General features: G+C 41.9%; 1 protein-coding gene across 3 annotated transcripts in view; it reads left to right on the forward strand.

Moving 5' to 3' along the window:
* Positions 1 to 19,535, forward strand: part of CABLES1 (Cdk5 and Abl enzyme substrate 1) — a 72,887-nt gene extending 53,352 nt beyond the window's left edge. For all 3 annotated transcript variants that reach the window (XM_051775298.1, XM_051775303.1, XM_051775310.1), the window contains 6 exons: positions 2,002 to 2,101; positions 3,599 to 3,755; positions 4,547 to 4,650; positions 13,976 to 14,082; positions 14,981 to 15,188; positions 16,766 to 19,535. In XM_051775298.1, the coding sequence (XP_051631258.1) occupies positions 2,002 to 2,101; positions 3,599 to 3,755; positions 4,547 to 4,650; positions 13,976 to 14,082; positions 14,981 to 15,188; positions 16,766 to 16,906 (817 nt within the window). In that variant the 3' untranslated portion in view covers positions 16,907 to 19,535. The remainder of the gene's footprint in view (positions 1 to 2,001; positions 2,102 to 3,598; positions 3,756 to 4,546; positions 4,651 to 13,975; positions 14,083 to 14,980; positions 15,189 to 16,765) is intronic.
* The last annotated feature ends 1,498 nt before the right edge of the window (positions 19,536 to 21,033 follow it).

Genomic DNA, 21,033 nt, shown 5'->3' on the forward strand with positions numbered 1-21,033 from the left:
AAATAGCATAGGAGTTCCATATTAGATGTTCACCGAGGTCTTTTATGAGTGAGAGGAGGATGTGTATAAGCCAGGATGAGCCTTTCCATTTTCATGCTCATAAGAAACTGCACATTGTTTGGTGCTGATTTTCCTCAGGAGAGGAAGTTTAATTCTCTGTTTTATGGACATATTTCTCTCCAAAGAGTAATATTTTATTACTCCATTTTATAACACAAGCAATCATATACTACCTAGAAATATAGAGCATATGTGGAGGAGGGGAAGACCCCAAGTAACCTTTGCAAAACACCTAGGATGAGGGAGAATGACTGCAATGTTGTTCACAGGGTCCTGAAAGGAGAGTCTTCTTTAGAAACATCAGAAGTATACAGAAATGGAGGCATTAGTGTCCATCTATCTCCAGCTGATGTTGAGGAATGATCCCCATGTGTGCTCGCACATGTCAGCTGACCCTGCTCCTTGCTTCCAGAGCACTGATTTCTTTTCAGTCCCCAGAACTGCTCTTTAATTTTTAAAGCTGTTGTGCTGACTCTTCAAAGGTTGATGGATTTCCATTTGATGAATTACAAAGTTATCTATAATTGCATGGAAAAATTTCTGTGTGACTTGTTTTCAAAGTTGTAACAGCATTATTTCTTGCTCTGTGTCTGTAAGGTCTTGAACGGAAGGAAACTAAACTGTTCTGCTTTCAGGTTATTCAGATACTTGTTTTCATTTTTGGGTTCAGGGGCTTCTTCAGGTTGTGCATTTGTTTCACAGATAACACCTGCTGAAATGGTTACTATTTGGCATTTATCTCTATGAGAAATAGTTCTCTTAAGCACTTTCTGAGCAAGAACGGAGAGGCTAATACCATGACTCTCACAGAGGGTTATTTTTGTATAATTATTTGTCCAACCCCTCAGTAACATGATATCAGGAAACGAGAATGATAATATGACACTATGCTAAGTGAACTCTAATGAAGAAACTGTGTTGGGATTAGTAACTTGATACAGTCTTTTCCTTTGTTCCTGAAGCATGTTTTCCAGCACACAGACGTGTTGGATTTTTCCAGCAGTAGGGTACGTGATTTACTGGGGACTCAGGATTGCCATGTTTCAGAGAAATAAAATGTGTGGTAGGTTGGAAAGACAAGGAAACACGGTGTGCAGAGACACAGCAGGATATAGCCCAGCCCTGCAACTGGATGAAGAGCCTGCAGGGTTTCTCCCTGCCTCAGCTCTCCCGCACAGATTTTTAAGCACATAGTTGGACCTCAGCGGAAATCAGCCAGGAAAATATTGCAAGATAAATAGTCTGGAGTTGTACGCAGCTGCCATTTGTGGAGCACAAATTTGCTCAGTCTTTTTTACCTCAGCTCGCATTTTAATCATGAGAATAAAGCATGGGATACAGCCTGCTTGTCTCAGGGATCTCATTTATGTTCAAGTGTAAGATGCTGGGTGGGTTCGTCCTTTCAAAGTAGATCCCCAAGTTTCCATTCCAGGGTGATGGAAAAGAGGGTTTCCTCCTGATGGCCTCCACCAGGAGGACTTTGGGCACTCTCCTGTGCTTGGAAGAGGAGAAATCCCTCCTGGAGGCTTTCATGGAGGCTTTCACAGGAAATTACCTTTGTCTCGTGTAGGGGAGCGCGAGGTATGTGGCCTGGGAGCATCTGTCTGCTGGATACATGGCAGTTAAATGTTCAGTTAAATGTTCAAGCTGGATTGTTGTATCTCACTTGAAGTGTTTATGACTTCCAGTTCCTTCCCAGCGACAGGTTCTGTCAGGGGTGCCTGACAGGTGGGGAACCTTGCTGTGCACCATAGGTGGGGTATGAGCTGCAACCTGTAATATGTTTTAGACAACACAAGTGCTTTTATAGGAAAAGTTGTCTGGTCTGTGCTTTGCGTTGGCATGTTTGGATTAATGCTGCACCTTATTGCAGCACTGGGTAGTGGAAGGTGAACCAGGCATGTGTATTGAGATATTTCTGTTCTTGTTTCTGTTTCCCAGGGATATGAAGCTGGATGGTGGACGCCAGTGCCATTCTACTGGAGTGTGTCTGAAAGAGATAATTGGTCTTGAAGGTGTGGAGCTTGGAGCAGATGGGAAGGTGGGGATGCTTCAGTTCCTACTCCCTTTAATTTTATGTTATAAGGGAAAAAATGGCTTGACTAATAATGAGCAGAAATAGAAATTATAACTAGCAGTGTAACACAGTAGTTAAAGTGCAGTATGTGCAACTGTAAATAAGCTTAGCAAAAATTCATGAGGACTGCCAAGCTGTCAATGCAAACAACTCTGCATCCTTGAAGAAATTTGCCTCTGGCAACATCTAAATCTCCAAAGCATTACTGAATTACACAGCCTTCCCCTGGCTCTAGCAGGAGGTATCACTGCAAAGTATATTGTCAGGAGTTTGAAAATAATTTCTGGTAAGAGTTGTAAGCTGTAATTCTGTTTGCTTTCAATTGTATTTAATAAAATTTTGCTTAACAATATGTTTTTCCAAAGAGCAGGAAAATAGTAGGACAAATCTGATGAGTCTTTCAAAATCCAAGAGTTCATTCACTTGAATAGAATAAGCAATTATGAATCTTTAGGGAAGTGATCCATTTTAAAGAAATATGTAGTGGAGAGACAGTTTTAATCATAAAAGAAAACATTTCTTGCTGAAAGCCTGATTTACTGTCTACAGTTCAGTTTACCCAGTCTGCTGTCATATATGCATTTAAAGGTCCTAGGTCAATGCTGCTACACATGGTGTGCTCACCTAACCAGGTGTCAGGCCAGACCACAGGCTGTAAATTCTTGAGGGCAATCTGTCTGCTTGTAAATAAATGAAAGCTCACGTTTTATTTGATACCTGTTCTGACCTCCTCATAAACCAGTCTAGAGTCTGAGACTCATTTTTTTTCTTCAATACAATGTTATTTTTGGAAAATAAACGGACAAGAAGCAAGGCATAGCCTATTCCTGGCCAAGGGTACAAGCAGAGAATCAGTGCGCTCTAAAAATAATTTTGTCACAAGTCACTCATTCATGCTTAGTCCATGTTTGGGGGTAGTAAATGATCTCCTACAACCATTACTGTGAACTGGAGCTCACTTGTTACACCGATAAGATTCTACCAGATGAAGTCCTAAAGAAGAAAAATAGCAGAGAAAGTGCTTAAATTAACAACCTTCAAGTGGTATGCCTCTGGCATCTGTGTGCTGAGGGACCCATATAGATGATCATAGTTAGTAAAGAAGCTGCTGAAATCTGCTACAGAGAAGGCCCACTGAAAAAAACCTGACCAAATTGACATATTTTTAAATCTGACCCTTGAGTAGGATTTTGTAAATCCAGTGTATTAGAGGTTGTGTGTGTGTGTTTGTTTTGCTGAAGAATTAATGCCTTTGCAAAAGCATTTTTTTGCATGGATAAACTGACTGCACTGAAGCAAATGTAGGTGACTGGTGTTTATTCATCTGTGCCTAGCTACTAAATCCAGAAAATCCTCCATTAATTTGGCTTCTCTTTCTTCCAATTGGAATGCACCAAAGGCATCCCACTGCGGCCGAGCTGGGCTGAAAGTAACTGTCTGTCCATTCTGATTTTGTTTTAGACGGTTTCTTATACACAGTTCCTATTTCCCACCAATGCTCTGGGAACTCGGAGAAACACGATAGATTCCACCTCATCTTTCTCCCAATTTCGCAATGCAAGCCATCGTAGCCTTTCTTTGGCAAGAGCTAACAGCACCCAGGGGAGCATCGATGCAGGTAACTTCTCAAGAAGCTTGTTTTAATATCTGTGGGTACACTGATGATGGGCAGTTATTGTGAAGGATGGGCACATGTCTTAGTACCAGTTTTAGCTTAAATTAAGCAAAATATAGTCTCATGTTGTGGGTGGAACACAGTTCATTCCGTATTTGTTTAGCAAAGCTTGCTTATGGGTGATGGAAAGTTAAGTAAACAAGCGTGTTGGTCGTATTGACAGCTCCTGATGGCACTCAGTGTGCCTCCTCCTGTCATCACCATCGTTTGTTCCTCCTGCATCAGGCTTATTGTTACCTTCCTTTGCTATGGAAAATTTACAGTGGCAACACAGTAGTCATAAGCTGAAGGTGTAAATTCCACTTGTGACCTTTATTAGGCTGGAATGGGTTGTGTTTACAAAACTGGACACAAAACATAAGCCAAAGCACTATATGCTTAAGATATTTTGGCATGATAAATGAAACAAATCAAGACATTTGCATAAACAGATGAAAACTTGTTGCCAGGAATAAAAGTCATTGTGGAGCTTTATATAATTTTGCAGTTCTCTAAGCCCTAAGTTCACATTTACCAGGTAATTCAAAAGCTGCACGCCCTCTACATCTTTGCAAATCACATTAGAATAGAAATATTTAGAGTTTTCAGCATTTAGAGCAATTTTTCATCTCTGTCAAAAATCTTGAACAAAGACAGTATTGTGCAATATCTGTAAACTTGTTTACCACTTCTGTTAAGTCTAGAGATTTCTTGATGTAATGAATTCCTTTCTTATGTTTACTGTTGTTTTATAGGTAGTGACCTGGGAGACTTTGTTGAATATGACCCAAATCTTTTAGATGATCCCCAATGGCCATGTGGCAAACATAAGCGGGTTTTAATATTTCCTTCCTATATGGTAAGTGATTTAGTGTAGCTCAGATAAATTTTGGTAACAAAACTTTGAAGGTTGAGGTTGCATTTGGCTGTATTTTAAGAAGATTATTATTATTTTTAATCTAGTAATAACAGCTGTTTGGAATGCTTTGTTCTAAATGATAGTTACTTACCAGGACATGTTAAAACAAACTCATGGAGGTATTACAAAAGTAAATGCTTTTATTACCACTGTATTTCATAAACGCTTTAGATGAAAGGCTTGTTCAAACAATGCGTTCATTCTCTCGCGTTCAGAGGAACATTTATACTTCCTCGAATTGGCTTCTATTACAAAATAGGAGGATGCCCATTGGGGTTTCTCTGAAGTCATGAAGCTGCGCTGTGTTTTGATGCTTATCATTCACTCCTCCGAACAGCTTTTTTTCCCAGGTATTAATTTCACCATGGGATAGTCCTTCCTTTAATTCCAGTAATTACGAGTAGAGCCTGTATATTTCTCACTATATTCAAACCCTTAACGATACAGACACATAACTGGTCCTTGCTCTATGCTCTAACTCAGTGTTTTCTGTGGTGAGACACTTCTGTAGCCTTTTCTTGGTTGCATCACACCTGTAGACTTCAGTGTGCTATTTTGGCAGGACTGCTGCAAGATGCAGTGCAGTCATACACATGCGAGCATGTATCTGTCTGGATTATCCGGAGCAGTAGTAGGCAGTAGAGAAAAGATTCTTGTTTTTTTCCCTGGAGCACTGACCTAGTACTCTTATCTACTGACATCTAAAGTGTTGTCCATGTTCTTGCTTAACTTGGAGCAGAAGATATTATTTAAGAAACTACTAATGTATGTAAAGATACGGTCTTTCTGTGTTCTCATCTGCCCTCCATCCTGGGGGTAATTTTGCTCTTGAGTGCTCCTTCTTCAAAATGAATTTTAAGTGTTTCATGTAGATTGAAGATTATCGCTGTGCTAGCAGGAGTGTTCAGCCTGTTGTACACAGAGGCTTAATTGAGCTCCAAGGTTGTGTTTGTGCTAGATTTTCAAATGGGAAGTCCAGAATGTCCTCTGCTTACTTTCAGCCAGTTTTCCTTTAAGGGTTGGCAAGTTATTTTTTACCTGGCAGCCCACAAAGTGACAACCTTTTCTGGCACCTACATCTGTGTGGGAAAATATTTGTCGGGTTTTGATGTGGTTACTGTCATACACAGGGAACTGTCTACCCTCAAAGAGAAAGACATTGTTAGCCAACATCCAAAGTGAACATAGCTCTAGCAGTCATGGTTGTGTTTCTGACCTTCCTCAAGCTGCTAATGTGCACCAGGCAGTATGAGTCCTGTAGCATCACCTGGGATCTTTGATCCCTTTTCAACTTGGTGTCGTGATGGAGGTGGTTGGGTGAGTCAAAATAGGGCAACCAGGATAGCATCCTGCAGGGGAGGTCTCCACCCAGAAGTGGTTGTTCAATACCCTTCTTTTCCATTTGCTGGTTGACTACAGCATTTTGAGGTCTATATTTGTATTTTTATTGCAAAATGGAGCTGACAGGGAATTTTCATTGTGACAGAGGTATGATTAAATACTTTAAAGGTGAAAAATGGACTTCAAGGGCAATTGTTAAAATCAGTGTCATCGTTTATCTAGAATATATCTGCATTGACAGAGATCTCCCTGCTTTTTCTTTTTCTCTAGGTGTTAATTACTGCTGTGTCTGGAAAAATGTCTTATTTGACATTCTGGGGAGGGGGCGTTGCCTGAATTTGCCTTCCAGATATCACTTCTTCAGCACTGCCTGAGGGTCCATGCACTCCCATCTCCCTCTCTGAAGGCAGGCATTAATCTAAAAAAGGGCTGAAGAACATTAAGTGAGATGTTTCTTTTGTTAGTGGGAATCACAGGAATGTGCCAAGAGCTCTCTTGTTCTAGGATTTCGCCTGCCTGTGGTTAAAGCAGCGTAGCTGTGATGCCACATAGGAGCTTTGCAAGAAGCTAAAAAGTGGGTGGTTGTTCCTCAGTGTTCACCTGAAAGATTTCCTTAGCAGCTGGTGTTTCCTTCAGCCAAGAAAAGGGAGAAAAGGTAGTGCAGGAGTGTCCTGGGAGCTTGCAGGTAAATAGGATTTTTCAACTCAGGCAAGGAGGACTTGTGCATAGAGCTGGCGAATATAAGGCCATATTGGCTATGTAGGAGACTTTACTCACATCCATTTTAGACTTTCCTGACTCAACTGGCATTCCCTCCCCCTGCAGTTCACATCAGTGTTAGCAGCAATTTCAAGTCATTTTCTTCCCCAAATATAAAAATCGGCGTATGCTGCAATTAAAGCAAATTGCAGTCTGGGGCCATCGAGAAGCCTGTGGTTTTTTCCTGACCGTGCACAGCCGTTGTGGTAGTGACAGACCTCAGCCAAATGACCGCAGAGCTGTAGAGCTGCTGAACAGAGACTGAGAGCAGCCGCTGGTCCCGAGCGGAACACAGCTGTAATTACTGCCTCTCTCAAGCCCCGGAGCAGCTGAGGGCGTCTCTGATGTCAGCACCCAACATTTTGTTGTGCGTGGAGAGCTGCAGCTTGTAATTAAAGTTTTGTTACTTGGCCAGGATTTAGCATTAATGCTTGACAGCTGCAACCTTGTAGATACTCCCCTCACCCCTCCTTATGGATGTCAGAGCAATTAATGGGGGGAAGGTGTGCGAGAGGAGTGGATGCTGGGCTGCGGCACTGACTGCGGGATAGAGCTACGCGCACTGATATTACTCCCCTGAGCCTGGCTCGTGCTTGGCAGGCCAGGATTTCTCCGCTGGGAAAGCTCTGTTGAGGTGTGTGTGAATGCTGCATCAGTAAACACTGCAGGCTTTATCCTGAGGCATAAGATGGACAAAATGTGTGGTCCAGTGTGGATTTCACTCAGAAATTTGTGCAACTGGCACTCGATGTGCTCCATTTTTGTGGAGCCCGAGTTTATCATCACTGATATTGACTTTATAGTCTTTTAATTTTACTGAGCTGAATTAGTCCAGACTTGCAGATGAGCTTTAACTGCAAGTCCTCAGCCGTTTTAAAGGAGGAGCTGAGCTTTCTCCTTGAAGACAGCTGTGGGGAAGAAGAAGTGCTTACAGTTTGGTCTTTTTTTTTTTTTTTTGTAGTGAAATTCCTGGCTAGAAAACGTATACACTTCCCTGTCGCATTTCTAAGAGTAATACCCACAAATTGCCTGTCAGGGAACAATTCTAAAAGTATTCTTCATTTCCCAACACAAACTCTACAGCTTCTATTAATTGTATTAGTTGTATTTAAACTCTGGTGTTCACTGGAGATATTATTTAATTTTGTGTTGTCTTTGTAGGAGTCTGTAATGTCTACAATATAAATAGTAAGAGGTAGAAAAATTTCAGTCTGAGGGGTGGGGGGGAGGAGGGAAGCATCATGTCATGGTTAACAGATGTCTTCCTGGCTGATACTGCTGAAACAGGAATTCTTTCGGATCCTTAAATCTCTCTAGAATAGGAACTTTATCTACCCAACAGAGCAGTAATTTCTTTCCTAGAATATCACGTTGACTAGGAAACGTACAGAATCATCAGTGTCTCCCTAGTCTCCCTGCATTCTTTCCAGCAGAAACTCCTTCTGTGCAGAAGTAGAAAACTCACTGTCAACAGCTGACTCCGCAGTCCTGCTTTTGTTGGTAACACAGAAACACAGAAGCATGTCAGCTGGCCACTGTGCACTGCAAAACTTGCAGCAAAAGAAGAAAAGCCCAGATGAGTTGTACCTGGACTTTGAGTGATCCTTCTGTAATAACATCCCTGAAATATCCATCTATCTGTGCCCATGGGATAGATGTGGAACTAGGTTTGGATACTGAACTATAATTTCAGTGTATTGTTTTAATTATATAAAAATAAATTAACATCTCTACACCACTAATAAAAAAAGCATGTCACAGAAGTCTGCAGTGCTGTCTGTCAGTCTGCATTTGCTAGGTACTGCACTAGCATCAAGCACAGCCAGGCTGTGTTATTAAATATTAGTCCTCCAGTATGATTTTAAAATTAGAACTGCTTGCTGTCCTGGCCATTTGGTCTAACAAAAGCCCTGCATGATGACATAATGCATTTGGTCTCTCACTCCCCCATTCTGTCTTTCACAAGGAGCATCAAGGTCAGGAGGACTCTACTACTGCCAATGTCCTTTGGTGCTGTCACCCTATTCTTCGAGCCACTTCCATAGCTGTAAATTAAGTATCTCCAGACTGCTTTTTTATCAGCTGCTGACCTTGTACCCAAAAGTCTCAGGGAGCAGAGTATTGCAGTAGTGGTAGATAATAATATTTAAACCCTGTGCTCTATGCATTTGATGCTATATTTGTCTGAGACTCCAATAAGCAACTATTTTGTAACAGTGACACACTGTATTAATTGAGAGTAATTCCAGTGTGTTAACAGTATAAAATAAACTGGCATCCTTTCATGTACTTAATTTCAAAGAGGCAGTTTTGAGATTATTTGCTTTGTGAAATTTGAAATCTTTCAGTTTAAGATCCTTGAATGTTAATAACTTTCTAACAACAAAAACATCTTATTTTAGTCTATCTTTAAATTATAATAAGCAGTCTGTCCCATTTTCCATCACAGTTTTAAGCCTCTGCTCTATCAGGATTTCCCATATTTATGCATCTTCAGCAATAAGTATATGAATTAGGTTACTGGCAGTTAATAGGTACGTAGCTGGTCATCTATGGTGTTTGTTAAGGTAGCCTGGCATTGCACAGTCATTGACTTCTTTTCACTTCTTGTTTGGCTGAGAAGTTACCACTGACCTACCAAAAGTCTGTTTCAGGTATCAGTCTTCTGTCTGGTCTCAGTAAAGTAGATTTATCAGGGGTACACAGTACTGACAGCTGAAGAGAGCCTGTCATATATCTTTCATTTTATTCACCTATTTTATTCTGGTTTTATCCTTCTTAAGCAGGAGGTAGAGGCATCCAAGGCTAGATCATCTTTTACTGGTTGTGTGCCAAAGTAGGATTTATTTTCAACAATATTTCATCCTGCCAGTCTTTCTAGCCATTTCAGGCATCCTCTCTCCTCTCATATTTATGAAACTATATATACAGCTTTCCTATGAGAAAGCAGCTGCTTGAAAACGCTTGTGAATAACACACAAGCTAAGCTCCAAGTTCAAAACTGCCAGCCATGCAGAAAGCGTGCAGAGTACAGGCTTGGGCTGAAGCATTCATCATGCTGTCCAGGCATCTGTCAGCTACCATATATCAAGGTTTTCATTAGTCTTGTGCAATTTCCATCACCAAACTAAAATATACATACAGAGATTTGTATACAGAGAATGTGAACAGAGCCCACGAAGGAGTATTGCTGAATACTGAAGTGTGTTTTGTGCAAATAAGCTGTGAGAAACAAGACAGACGGTTGTGGATGACAGAAGTTAGAAACATTGAGATTACAGTATGAGAGAGACAGTTTGGTAGTTCCCAGTGCCTTGCTCTTGTGTCTGACAGTTCTGAGAATACAGAGTGCTTGCCTGGTAGGGAATAATATTATGTATAAGAAAGTATGTTTGGATAAAAAAAAAAAAAAAAGCTGTGCTCCTTTTAGGGAACTATTTGCAAACCCTTCACAAAATTTGGAGCATCAGTGTTGAACAGTGCTCCGACGGACAATACCAGACTCATCCTGGACAGGCAGTCATGTATTCTCCTCCACCCGGGACCTTTGTTTAGGCAGGCAACTCAAGTGCAACAACATGGCCTAAAACAGAGAAGAGAAGTGTAAATGCTGAGCAGAGAGAAGGCAGAGAAGGATAACGTTGGGTCTAAGCCCTGCCCTGTCAGATCCCAGCTGGTTTTTGTGGGTCACTGGGCCATCCCAGAGGTTTCCTCTGCTCCATTCTTCATGGGCAAGGGCAGCAGCAAGGGGTTGCTGCTCAGTGCCAAGCCATTTGCGGGATGCATGAGGTGCCCTGGGCTGGAGCCCGACTGGGGATTGGGATTTCTCTGTAGACTTGTGAGTGCTGTGCCCCAGCCAGGGCATGAATAGCAAGAGGGGTGCTCAGGTTCCTGGTCAGAAACAGTTTTAGGAGGTAGCTGATCTGATCACTCAACAGATACTGATTCAACATTGCTTTTAAATTACCTCTCAACTATACTCTTTAGGTGTTTTTTGCTGCCTGCCTTTCTGGTGGGCAGGGTCCCGCATGCATAGGATGCATTTCTATAGGCACCAGCTGGGCAAGCAGCAACCTATTATTGCTCAAAGTCCAGCTTCTTCAGCAGCTACGAAGGAAAAAAAATCAAGGCGGGGGGGAAAAACTTGCACAAATCCTTTTCTTGAGAATAAGGGCAGTTAGCTGAGTTCTCCAGCATGGCACTGACAAGATGAGGCAGTCGCCTTAGAGCCAGTGTGTTCAAACATGTTGCCATTATCCTGTTACATGAATCAAAACCAGCACACACCAGCTTTCATCTGGATTTCATTATTGTGATTTATGTCGTAGAGACTGTTGTCTTGCAGGAAGAGGCAGTATTCAGAGTTGGAGGGGGGAGATTCTTATCAACAGGACAAAACTGGCAAATCTCTGTGTTTAAAAATAGCTGTACTTCTTTACCATTTTCAGTTTTAAGCTGCCTGCTTAGTGTCCAGCGTCTGAGTGCTTTGCTTTAAATGAAAATTTTTAAAAGAGCTTTTCTCCTTCTAAAGAGAATTTAGCTGAATTCTGGCAAATCTCCCACAGTCTAGAGAAGTCCCAGGTAAAACAAGTCGGTGCCTGCAGAGCAGCCACAGGAAAAGGTGCACCCCGGGGGGCTGCTGCTGCTGCTGTGAGGCTCACTCCTCCTCCTCTGCACAATTGCCCCCAGAGCTGGGGTAACCCTGGCACCTACTTGTTAGAAGTGAAAGCAACTGCAACTTGCTGTCTGGCATAACTTCTGTGCAGCCTGTCAACTGAGCCTGGAGGATGGACAGGCCCTCCGTCCACTGCTGTGCCCTTTCTGCTGAGAGGTGGTTTTTGTCATGCAGGTGAGGTTCCTGTGTGTTGCATTCTCCTTCTGGGCAAGAGAAGAAGATAACCTGGAGAGAGCCAAAGACAAGTCTTCCAGAAAAACACATGATCACTTTGAGGGAGATAATTAAGATGAAACTACAGAGCTTGGGAGCTCCGTGGTAATGAAGAACAAACAATAGGCATTTAGGTTTGTAGTGAAGCATGAAATAAGCTGTCAGGTAGCTTTGCACAGTAACACTGAGCTCACTGTTTCTAGGATTGCCCAAGACAACCAAAAGTTGTCTGGTAGTAACTGAAATCATCTTTGGATTTAATAGTGTGTAACCTCTATGTGCTTAGTTTCTCTTGACTCTGTAAGCAAGAGCAGCGTGGCCTGATGTTTCTGTACCTCGAGTAGCAGATGGCACCGGTCTGAATTATATGTGGCTTGTTTCAGTGCCCTCTTATAGCAGTACCAAGAGGAACCCTCTTAACACATAAAATTCCCAGCATATCTGTACATCAGAAGCACCCAGCTTCTTGATGATCCTTTGACAACAATGCTGAGGAGTAGGCAGGCAGGCAGTGATGTTCCAGGGAAAGAAAGGAAAGGAGGAGTTGGTAAGATCTTAATTCTTCTGCTTCAGAGGGCTGAGCCGTGCCAGGTGAGATGAAGCACGTGAGAAGCTCTCTGCAGTGAAAAGCCACAGTGTGTGCATACATCCTTCCAACCTCAGCAGGAGGAAGTTTTCCTCCCTGTCTTTTCCTCTCTTTGTTTTTTTCAGGTGTGGTAGCAAATTGCCTGCCTGAGCATCAAGGCTGCATATGAATTTCTAACCTCAATGGCACTTCACTATCTGTCCAGACACGCGCTCACGTTCATCCGTACACATGCAGAGCAGCAGGGGTGGCTGAACATGTGGCTTTCTCCTATTTGATGATTTCCTATAAGGGGCAGCTTTCCTTAATAGCGCTGAATTTCCTTAATAAATTATTCCCTTTACTGAGCAAAATTTGGACTAGTGCTTAACACCTCAGTGTGTTGGAGGGGGCTCACACAAGCATTTATAGTTAAAACAACTTTAGGCGACTGTTGTGTGTGACATGCCCAGGAGAATTATCTGGCAGGACGTAGTGGGGAGCAATTTATCTGACAGATGATGCTTCCCCTCACTGCAAATCAGATAGCAGAATGGCCCACATTTTAAAACATGTATATGAACATAACAACACCCCATGCCAAGAAGTTGGTTTTTTCTCATTGCACTACGTTTACCTCAGATACTGCTGTGTGCTATTCAGGGGAAACACATGCTCTGCTTTCTTTTAAATTCCTATAATTATCCATTATTTCAGTACCACAGCTCCTAAATAAAGTGCAGGAAAAGGGAGGTATGTTTTACTCCCCTTCATGCTTATTTTGGAACCAGAGGACAACATGACTGGATAAAAGGAATTGTCTGCTTTCTGTCTAGAGCTGTGGCACTCTCCTCCCCCAGCCCTTCCATATACTATGGGTAAAGTATATGAATATTTATGAAAAAAAATGAAAACCTATACAGTCAGTCTGTTTGGCTGATTTAGATTCCCATGAGGATATGTTACAGCAAAGCTCCATGTTCTATAAAGGCATAACATGCAGCAAGAGTTTTGCATGTCTCTTTCCACCTCTTGTTGTTACTAAAGGAACAACAGAAGTGTTGAGCACCATAGATGAGGGCACTGGCATTGCAGTATTGGTCTGGAGAACCCTCTGCAACATGGGGATATTCCTTAGGTTGTAACAAAAAGGAATAGGAAGCTCAAAAGAAATAGGTTGTACACTTTGAATGTTGTCCTAACTCTTTTGCCCACTGTCTTATTAACTGTCTTGCACTCCACTGAAATGACCTTAGCTGTGTGGGCTAGTTACCTGTTTTATCACAAATGTATGCTATGGCAGTCAAGAATTTGTACCAGCATTTTCTTTGAAGAATCAATTTGAGAGAAACTTAATATGTCTCAGAACCTCATGGAGATATGCACACCAGCTCTGGTCATCAAAACAGTTATTATGATGGGTTTTTTTGTTGTTTTTCAAGACTTTTCAGGTAGGTTTCCTCCACCCACATTTATCTTAAACTCACTCTTCAAGGACGCTAATGAGGTGTGTATTGTTCAAGAATTATGTTGAAGGTCACTTGTTTTGATGGAGCAGTCACAAATTGTTGCCTTAATTCAGATCTTATTTTCCTATCTCCTGAAGGCATCGGGACTGACTAGCACCTGTTTGGTATTCCTTGCTTCTGGGAACTGAGTGATCTTGTTTTTTACAAACTGAAAGAGTAATTCTCTTTTGACGTGTATTACAGACCACAGTCATAGACTACGTGAAGCCATCAGATCTCAAGAAGGACATGAATGAGACCTTTAAGGAGAAGTTCCCTCACATCAAGCTAACCCTCAGTAAAATAAGAAGGTACGTTTCAAAGCTCAGTAAGGCTGCAACGTGACACAGCTGTCTCACATTTCAGTGCAATTCCTGCTGTACATGAGGGGAAGCAGAGCACTGATAGATCTTCCAGGAGCAGTGAGCAGCAGAGGTGCAGAGTAAGTCAGATGATTGCTTTGGTCAGTGGGCTGAGTAAACAGGATAGAGGAATGTACAAACATGCACCAATCAGGTGTCAAATGGGAAATCTAAGGGATGAAGATGAGAGCTGGGCATGCACTATACTAAAATACCCAGAAAAATAACACAACAGAGTCTCTAAGCTTATGGCACTTAGCTTAAAAGAGACTGAGGAAAGAGAAGTGTTTTTATGCCTTGTGGAGAAAGCATCGTCAGAAGCAAAACAAGTGGACAGCTTCACAGCAAAGTTGTAATATTTCATCTGTTTCCAGTGAGCAGGCATACTGCTCCACTGAAGTAATGACAATTTACTTCGACCCTAGTGGCCAGAAGGAAACTTGAGCCATGTTGCTCTGTAACCAGACAGTGCTGCAGTACATGGAAAGACTGGCAGTTTGTATTTGACCAACCATAACCAGCAGCAAAGCTGCATATAGAACACCAGTAATAAACCTGTTGTTACTAAACAAATTGTATGCAGCATAAGACCTCTGATGAAATATTGTAACTAAAAATGTCAAAGCTTTTCAGTTACTTTTCTAGTGGAGGGGAAGGGTGAGATGGTGAGATCAAAACGTGCCATGAAATGAGCCCACAAGACAGAGCATAAAGATATCTGCCCAGTAAATTATTATTATTTTCCCCTCCATTTGACTAAGCAGGAATCTCCAAAAAGATGACAGGGTGAAATGCGAAACGCTTTAAAACTCAGTTCACATCATACTTGTCTGGTCTCTTTACTCAGCTTGAAGAGAGAAATGCGCAAGCTTGCTCAAGAAGAATGTGGTTTTGAAGAGCCCACAGTGGCCATGGCCTTTGTCTACTTTGAGAAGCTCGCTCTCAAGGGGAAGCTGAACAAGCAGAATAGAAAGCTTTGTGCTGGAGCTTGTGTTCTTTTAGCAGCCAAAATTGGCAGTGACCTCAGAAAACATGAAGTCAAGCATCTTATAGATGTACGTATCCATAGGTTTCCAATGTTCCTTCTACATGAAGTGCCAAGTGTGGTCTATGCAAGCCTGCTTGCCAGTGGACTTGCTCTCCTTTAGGTTTCCAGATGTACGGCCAGCTAAATGTACTTTTTGTTACATGTTTTTGTGGCAGCAGTAGTGATCATTGTCACTGCAGAGGCATGGGAAGCTTGTTTGATGTGATAGAAGGCCCTGGTGTCAGATTCTGTGAGGTCTGAGAGGTATCTGACCACTCTTCTGTCAATAGAAGTCAAAAGTGAACCCTCAGGAAATTTATTTTGCTTTTAATTATGTTTTCGAGAGTGTCAGTAAGGACTCTCCTTTGAGAGGTAAATGCATATACTAATTTCAGATGGTGTTTAGTAGACATCTGTATTTCTATCATCATGTTCAGCTTTTGGGCAAAAAAACATAGAGATGTTCCCACTGGGACACCTCATTCCAGCTGCTTTTTGTGCAGTAAGGTGGGTTTTTTTGTAGAGTAGGTCTTCCACCTACTCTGTGTGAAAGAGTTAACATGGGGGAGTGTTATTCCATAATCCTTTGGAAGCACTGAGATACTGATCTGATTTAGTGCTGTAGAAAGTTAGGCAGGTAGCTGGGTATGTGGCCATAACCAGCTCACTTAATGGAAGATACATGAGAACTTGGATGGGGGACAGGGCTGGACTCGTGCCATTCTCCCACAGTCACAGAGCTGGGTCAACAACCAGCTTGTTAGAAAGTCCTCTGAATAACCACCAAAAAAACCCAAGCCAGTGGAAGTTGGAAGAATCTGGCTTCTCCTGCTATCCTGAAACATTGGTCCATCCATAGGACACGTTGAGCTTTTGAGTAGGCTCAGTGGACAGAGAAGTAGCAAGCCACAGAGATCATGAGAAGAGGATGAGGGGTGGAAATATCCCTGAATAGCTAGTTGCCTACTTGTAGCATCCAAATCCAACAAATACAGCAGAGCAGATGGGAGGTTTAGTACATTACAGCAGAAAACCCACTATAAAACCCATCTCATCCCCCTTGAGGACAGTAGTTTCTATTACTCACTGTTCTTATGGTTGTTGCAGATGACACCTCCTGCCTCTGAGGTATTAAGATCAAGTGTATTTAATTGTGGCTAAAAATAATGTCCCCAATAGGGTGTTGTAGCACAGTCTAATGTTGGAAATTGGTGATTTCAAGCAATGCAGGAAATTTGTGGACAGTTACAAGATGCATGCCTTCCATTACACAAGTGATTTTGATGTTTGCATGAAGCCAGGAGTTTCCTGTTCCTGCAGTGGTAATCACTGTGATCATTAGAAGACGTATCTTCTAGAAGTGGAATGAGTGAAATGACAAATGTATCAGAAATAGCATGGCTGACTGAGCTTTGTGAGTTCACCTTCACAGTAAGGAATCAGTACATCCAGTTCACCCTGCTCGGAGTTGCTAAACCTAGAGCTACGTGAGTCGATCAGGACAGAAGTTTAATGACAACAGCATGCATGTTTTGAAAAGCACTAGAAAGGCAAATCCTCATTCATTTTGTTTAATTTATTTTTTTCCCTCGGCTGTGGTTGCAGAAACTGGAAGAGAAGTTCCGGCTGAACAGGCGAGAGCTGATCGCCTTCGAGTTCCCAGTGCTGGTGGCCTTGGAGTTTGCTCTCCACCTTCCTGAGCACGAAGTGATGCCTCACTACAGACGCTTGGTGCAGAACTCCTAGCGCTGGCTGCCCTGCGGGGAAGGGGCTACCGACTGTTCCAGCTTGGCTCTCCTGAGCCACAGTTACTACTGGAAATGCAAAATCAGACTCCTTACAGTTCACTCTCTCTCTCTCCCCACGTATAGGAAACACTGCATCAACGTAAGACTCTCAGCTTTGACAAATTTACGTATCATTGCTTTCTCAAAGCAAGTGAAGACTGAGCTGTTGGTAAATGGTTCACATGCTGAAACTGAGTGGTGACTGACCCTATCTGTAGGGACTACAGCTATAAAAGTAGGCAAAATTTAGAAGGGCAGCCTCCATGACCACCCCTCTCTGCATCACACAAACCCTGGAAGCCCACTGAGTGCATTCTCATAGCGCTTTTTCTACAGACCTGCTGCAAATTCCAAGAGGACTTCTTGAAGTGAAAAAGCTTTTAGAAGATATCTTCACTGTGTCAAAAAGAATGTGCCAATCTATTTTTGTATCAGCAATTGAAAGTGCACTTTTTCCTGTGGGGTGTTTGTGTGTGTATCTGTGTGTGTGTGCGTGTGCGACACCAAACTGATCTCAGTCCCGGTGGTTGGCTTAGCTGTTTCCAAGTGTATCAGTTACTGATGGTGAAGATCAAGGTGACCTTACACATTTACTTCTTGAAAAACATAACTACTGGAAAAGTGGTAAATGGGATCATTTTTGGACACTTGGTTTTTTTATTCTCTGATCTTTCCAATATTGTACCTTTGAAAGCATTACACTACTACTACTACTGCGAGAGAAGGATCAGCAACTGACCTTAAGTTTTCAATCATGTTTGTGGTAAAGATGGAAGCATTAGTATAAGATTTCCATGTCATGTTTTTTAAAAATATCTTGTGTTAAGCCACATGCATATTTTTAACCTTCGCACTTTTCCCACTGTGGAGATGGTTAGACTTGCACTCTGTAGTGTTGTATTTCTGTGCTCTATGTTAGAGTGCGTAATAAGCACATTTATTGTGCTCTATCTTAAAACAGTGTTTTATTAAAAAAAAAAAAAGAGTAGGGCTCAGCATTATAACAGGTGTCTTAAGGCTCCAACAGCAGGGGCATCAGCCGTTAAAGTTTTGGGTTTTTAATTAGAATTGACTGTGCAAAACCTAAAATCTGTGCCCATTGAAGTTAGAGATGCAGCTCCTTTAGACATTTCAGTACTGGAGTTTTACAGTAAAACTTCTTACAGCTTCCCTGGTTCTGACTGGACACTTGAGGGCTTCATCCAAGCTCCCAATGCTACATACACACTAAGCTAGTGCCATGCTTACAGACATTGTTCAATTGCTGTTATCATGTGGGATTACACCCCTATCCAATCTTCTCCTGTGCTGGTTCACTTAATAAGCCTTGCCCTAACATGCCCCACATGGATCCACTAAAATCAAATTATTACATTCATGGTAATTATATAAAATAATGATCTCAACTGTGAGATTTTAGCTGAAGCCTTACCTCTCTTAGTTTGAGAGTGCTTGCTCAGAGTACAGAAAGGGCTTGTGAGAAGAACGTAGAGAAGTGGGACATACCAGAGGATGTAAACACACTAATGCTTACTTTCTTTTGCTCTTACTTAAATCAGTTTTATTATTTCCTTCAGTTAGGCCAGGACATATCCGGTTTCTTTACCAACTTTGATTCCTTTAAATCCTATTATTAAAAAAAAGCCTGTATGTGATTGCTGTACAGGATCTGGAAAGGTTGCACATGTCAGGACAAATGGGAATTTGTTTGATGCTGTTGCTCTCCCCCCATTTTATAGGGGAGAGTGACTATGCTAGCTTACAGTTATTATTAATACTTATCTGATTACTGATATAGATACATTCCAACAGGTTTGGGGAGGACGGGGTAAAGAGAAAAGTGTGCACTTAAACCTTCCCAGTGTAATGCCCCATGTCGCTGCAACCCGCGCATCACTTGGCCAGCTGCAAAGTGAGGGGAGGGGGGCCCTTGACAGCACTCTTACTCCCTCCTCCTCCTCCTCCTCCTCCTTCTCCTGGCCCCCACGCAGCCAAGGAACAGAGGAGCCAAGAGCCTGGAGCATGCCTGGAGCCTACACAGCTGCCCTGCCAGTTTATTCAGACCAAAAAGGCAGTGTAGTGTTGACCTACAAGCCAAAACAGTCTGTGGGTCTGCTAGGAGGGCTTCCATCCTTGGCTGTATCCCCTTCCACCGAAATTGTGTGTATATATGTTCAAGATTTGTTTCTGATTGCAGAGATCTGTTTCTAATAGCGACTACTCAAAGTTAAGCAGAAGCTTTACCTTTCTGTAAAGGCTTCTACCTTTTGCTTTTGAGTCTCATTTTTTTCTTATATTGCTTTATAGCATTGCAGGGAAAAAGAAAATTGTGATTGCAAGATGCAGACTAAAGAATGACAGTCTTACAGTAGTCTTTAGAGACGCTATTGAATCATGCTGTCACATCTTTTGTCTTCTGTGCTGCTACCCAACCCTGATCTACAGTTTACACAGATTTCTGGGAGGAAATCTGATTGCTGGAGACTTTCTGCTTTTCATTATTGTTGTTGTTGTTTTGGGGGTGGAAAAGTGTTTCAGAGTGATGTTCAGTTACAGTTTGAATGTGGAATAAACACTTAAGATGGTGATGATGTTGCACTGTTCACTTAGGAACGTATATAAAGCCATATGATGCTAGATTTCAGAGCACAAAGCTTGGTCAGTACAATTATGATTAGGACAATGGGCAGGATTTGCCCCCTGTTTCTCCCCAACCCTGGGAAAATTCAGGCTGAAGTGGTAGAGAAAATCTGTACCAAACAAAAAATGTGTTGATTGTTTTCCTTTGTCTTACATGGCAACGAGTGTTGATTTACAAATGATTTTAGGTTCAACCTTAAATAGTTTGGGAAAATAATCCATTCCATATCACTTGTTCTGTTTTGAAATTATATACCGTACACTCTACCATGCAGAGTTTATTCATTTTCTAAAAAAAATAAATAAAAGTTTTAAAAAAACTTGAAAAGCTCATACTTTTTCCACCAGTATATAAAATTATTCCATCTCTCATCTGTATGTGTACAGGGTTTTGGTTTTGTCTTCCTCTGGGACACAGAGCTGCTTATTAGTGAGCCAGTAGTGGGATTGCCCAATGGCCCTCGCCGTCTCCTGGCATTCAACTCCCTGTAGAGCCCTCAGGATCTTTCCTCCAGGCAGATCTTAACCTCCATTGTTTTGGGTTTGTTGGGAGTTTAAGCTCTACTTTTTGGCACCAGCCTCTCCTCCTGGAGTTGTCAGGACCAGCTTTTCTGAGTCCAAAGTCAGTATGCAGAAGGATGAGGCACAAGCAGGCTCCTCAGCATTGTTCTTATCTCATGACCCTTTGTGCACAGGAGAATTTGGAATATGCCATTTTGGTTTAGTCCAGGTGGTAGTAAAATTTACAGCTGGTCCACCTACCAGTTGTAGTTCACAAGAAACTGCTTTCTCTTCAGAGGTTGAAAGTTCAGTTTTGGACATTCGTGTGTGTGCACACCCAATTGTCCACCACCTGTTAGCATTCAAACTGTTTTTTCACCTATGATGCCCCCTAAATCCAATACCCATCTAGGTGGTCTCAGCAAACAACACCCATTTACTATGCATTTTCATTCCACATTAATAAAGTTTGGAAAAGGTTTGGCTCCCCACCTTCACCCATCACTCCAGAGACCCTCAACTGTAAATCGTATTTGTGACAATACAAACATTAGCATGATTTACACTGACCCCAGAACATACACACATACAGAAAAATACTTAGCAATCATTTTCCAAAACTACTTATTAACAGGCAAGGGCTTCTTTGGGATAGTTTGTAATATATTTAAATTATACAACCTCAGGTCATTGCTCCAGCCTTCTAAAATATGCTCACAGCATAACTTCCACTTCTGTGGAAGCAGTGAGGAGTAATTTTTTAAGAGTCGATTACACCTTCCCACGATGCTAAAGGATTTTGGCACCAGGTCCCACAGTAAACATTTAAAAAAACCCCAAACCAAAACCAAAACAAGGTAAAAGTAGTTTAGCGAGGTGAGAGACTGAGCAATCACAGTAACAATGCCAACATCACTAGCTGAGAATGAAATCTGTCCCAAGTTG

Source organism: Manacus candei, unplaced genomic scaffold (genome assembly GCF_025592945.1).
Source record: "Manacus candei isolate 608988 ecotype Guabito, Panama unplaced genomic scaffold, ASM2559294v1 h1tg000008l, whole genome shotgun sequence".
In the NCBI taxonomy this organism is placed as follows: domain Eukaryota; kingdom Metazoa; phylum Chordata; class Aves; order Passeriformes; family Pipridae; genus Manacus; species Manacus candei.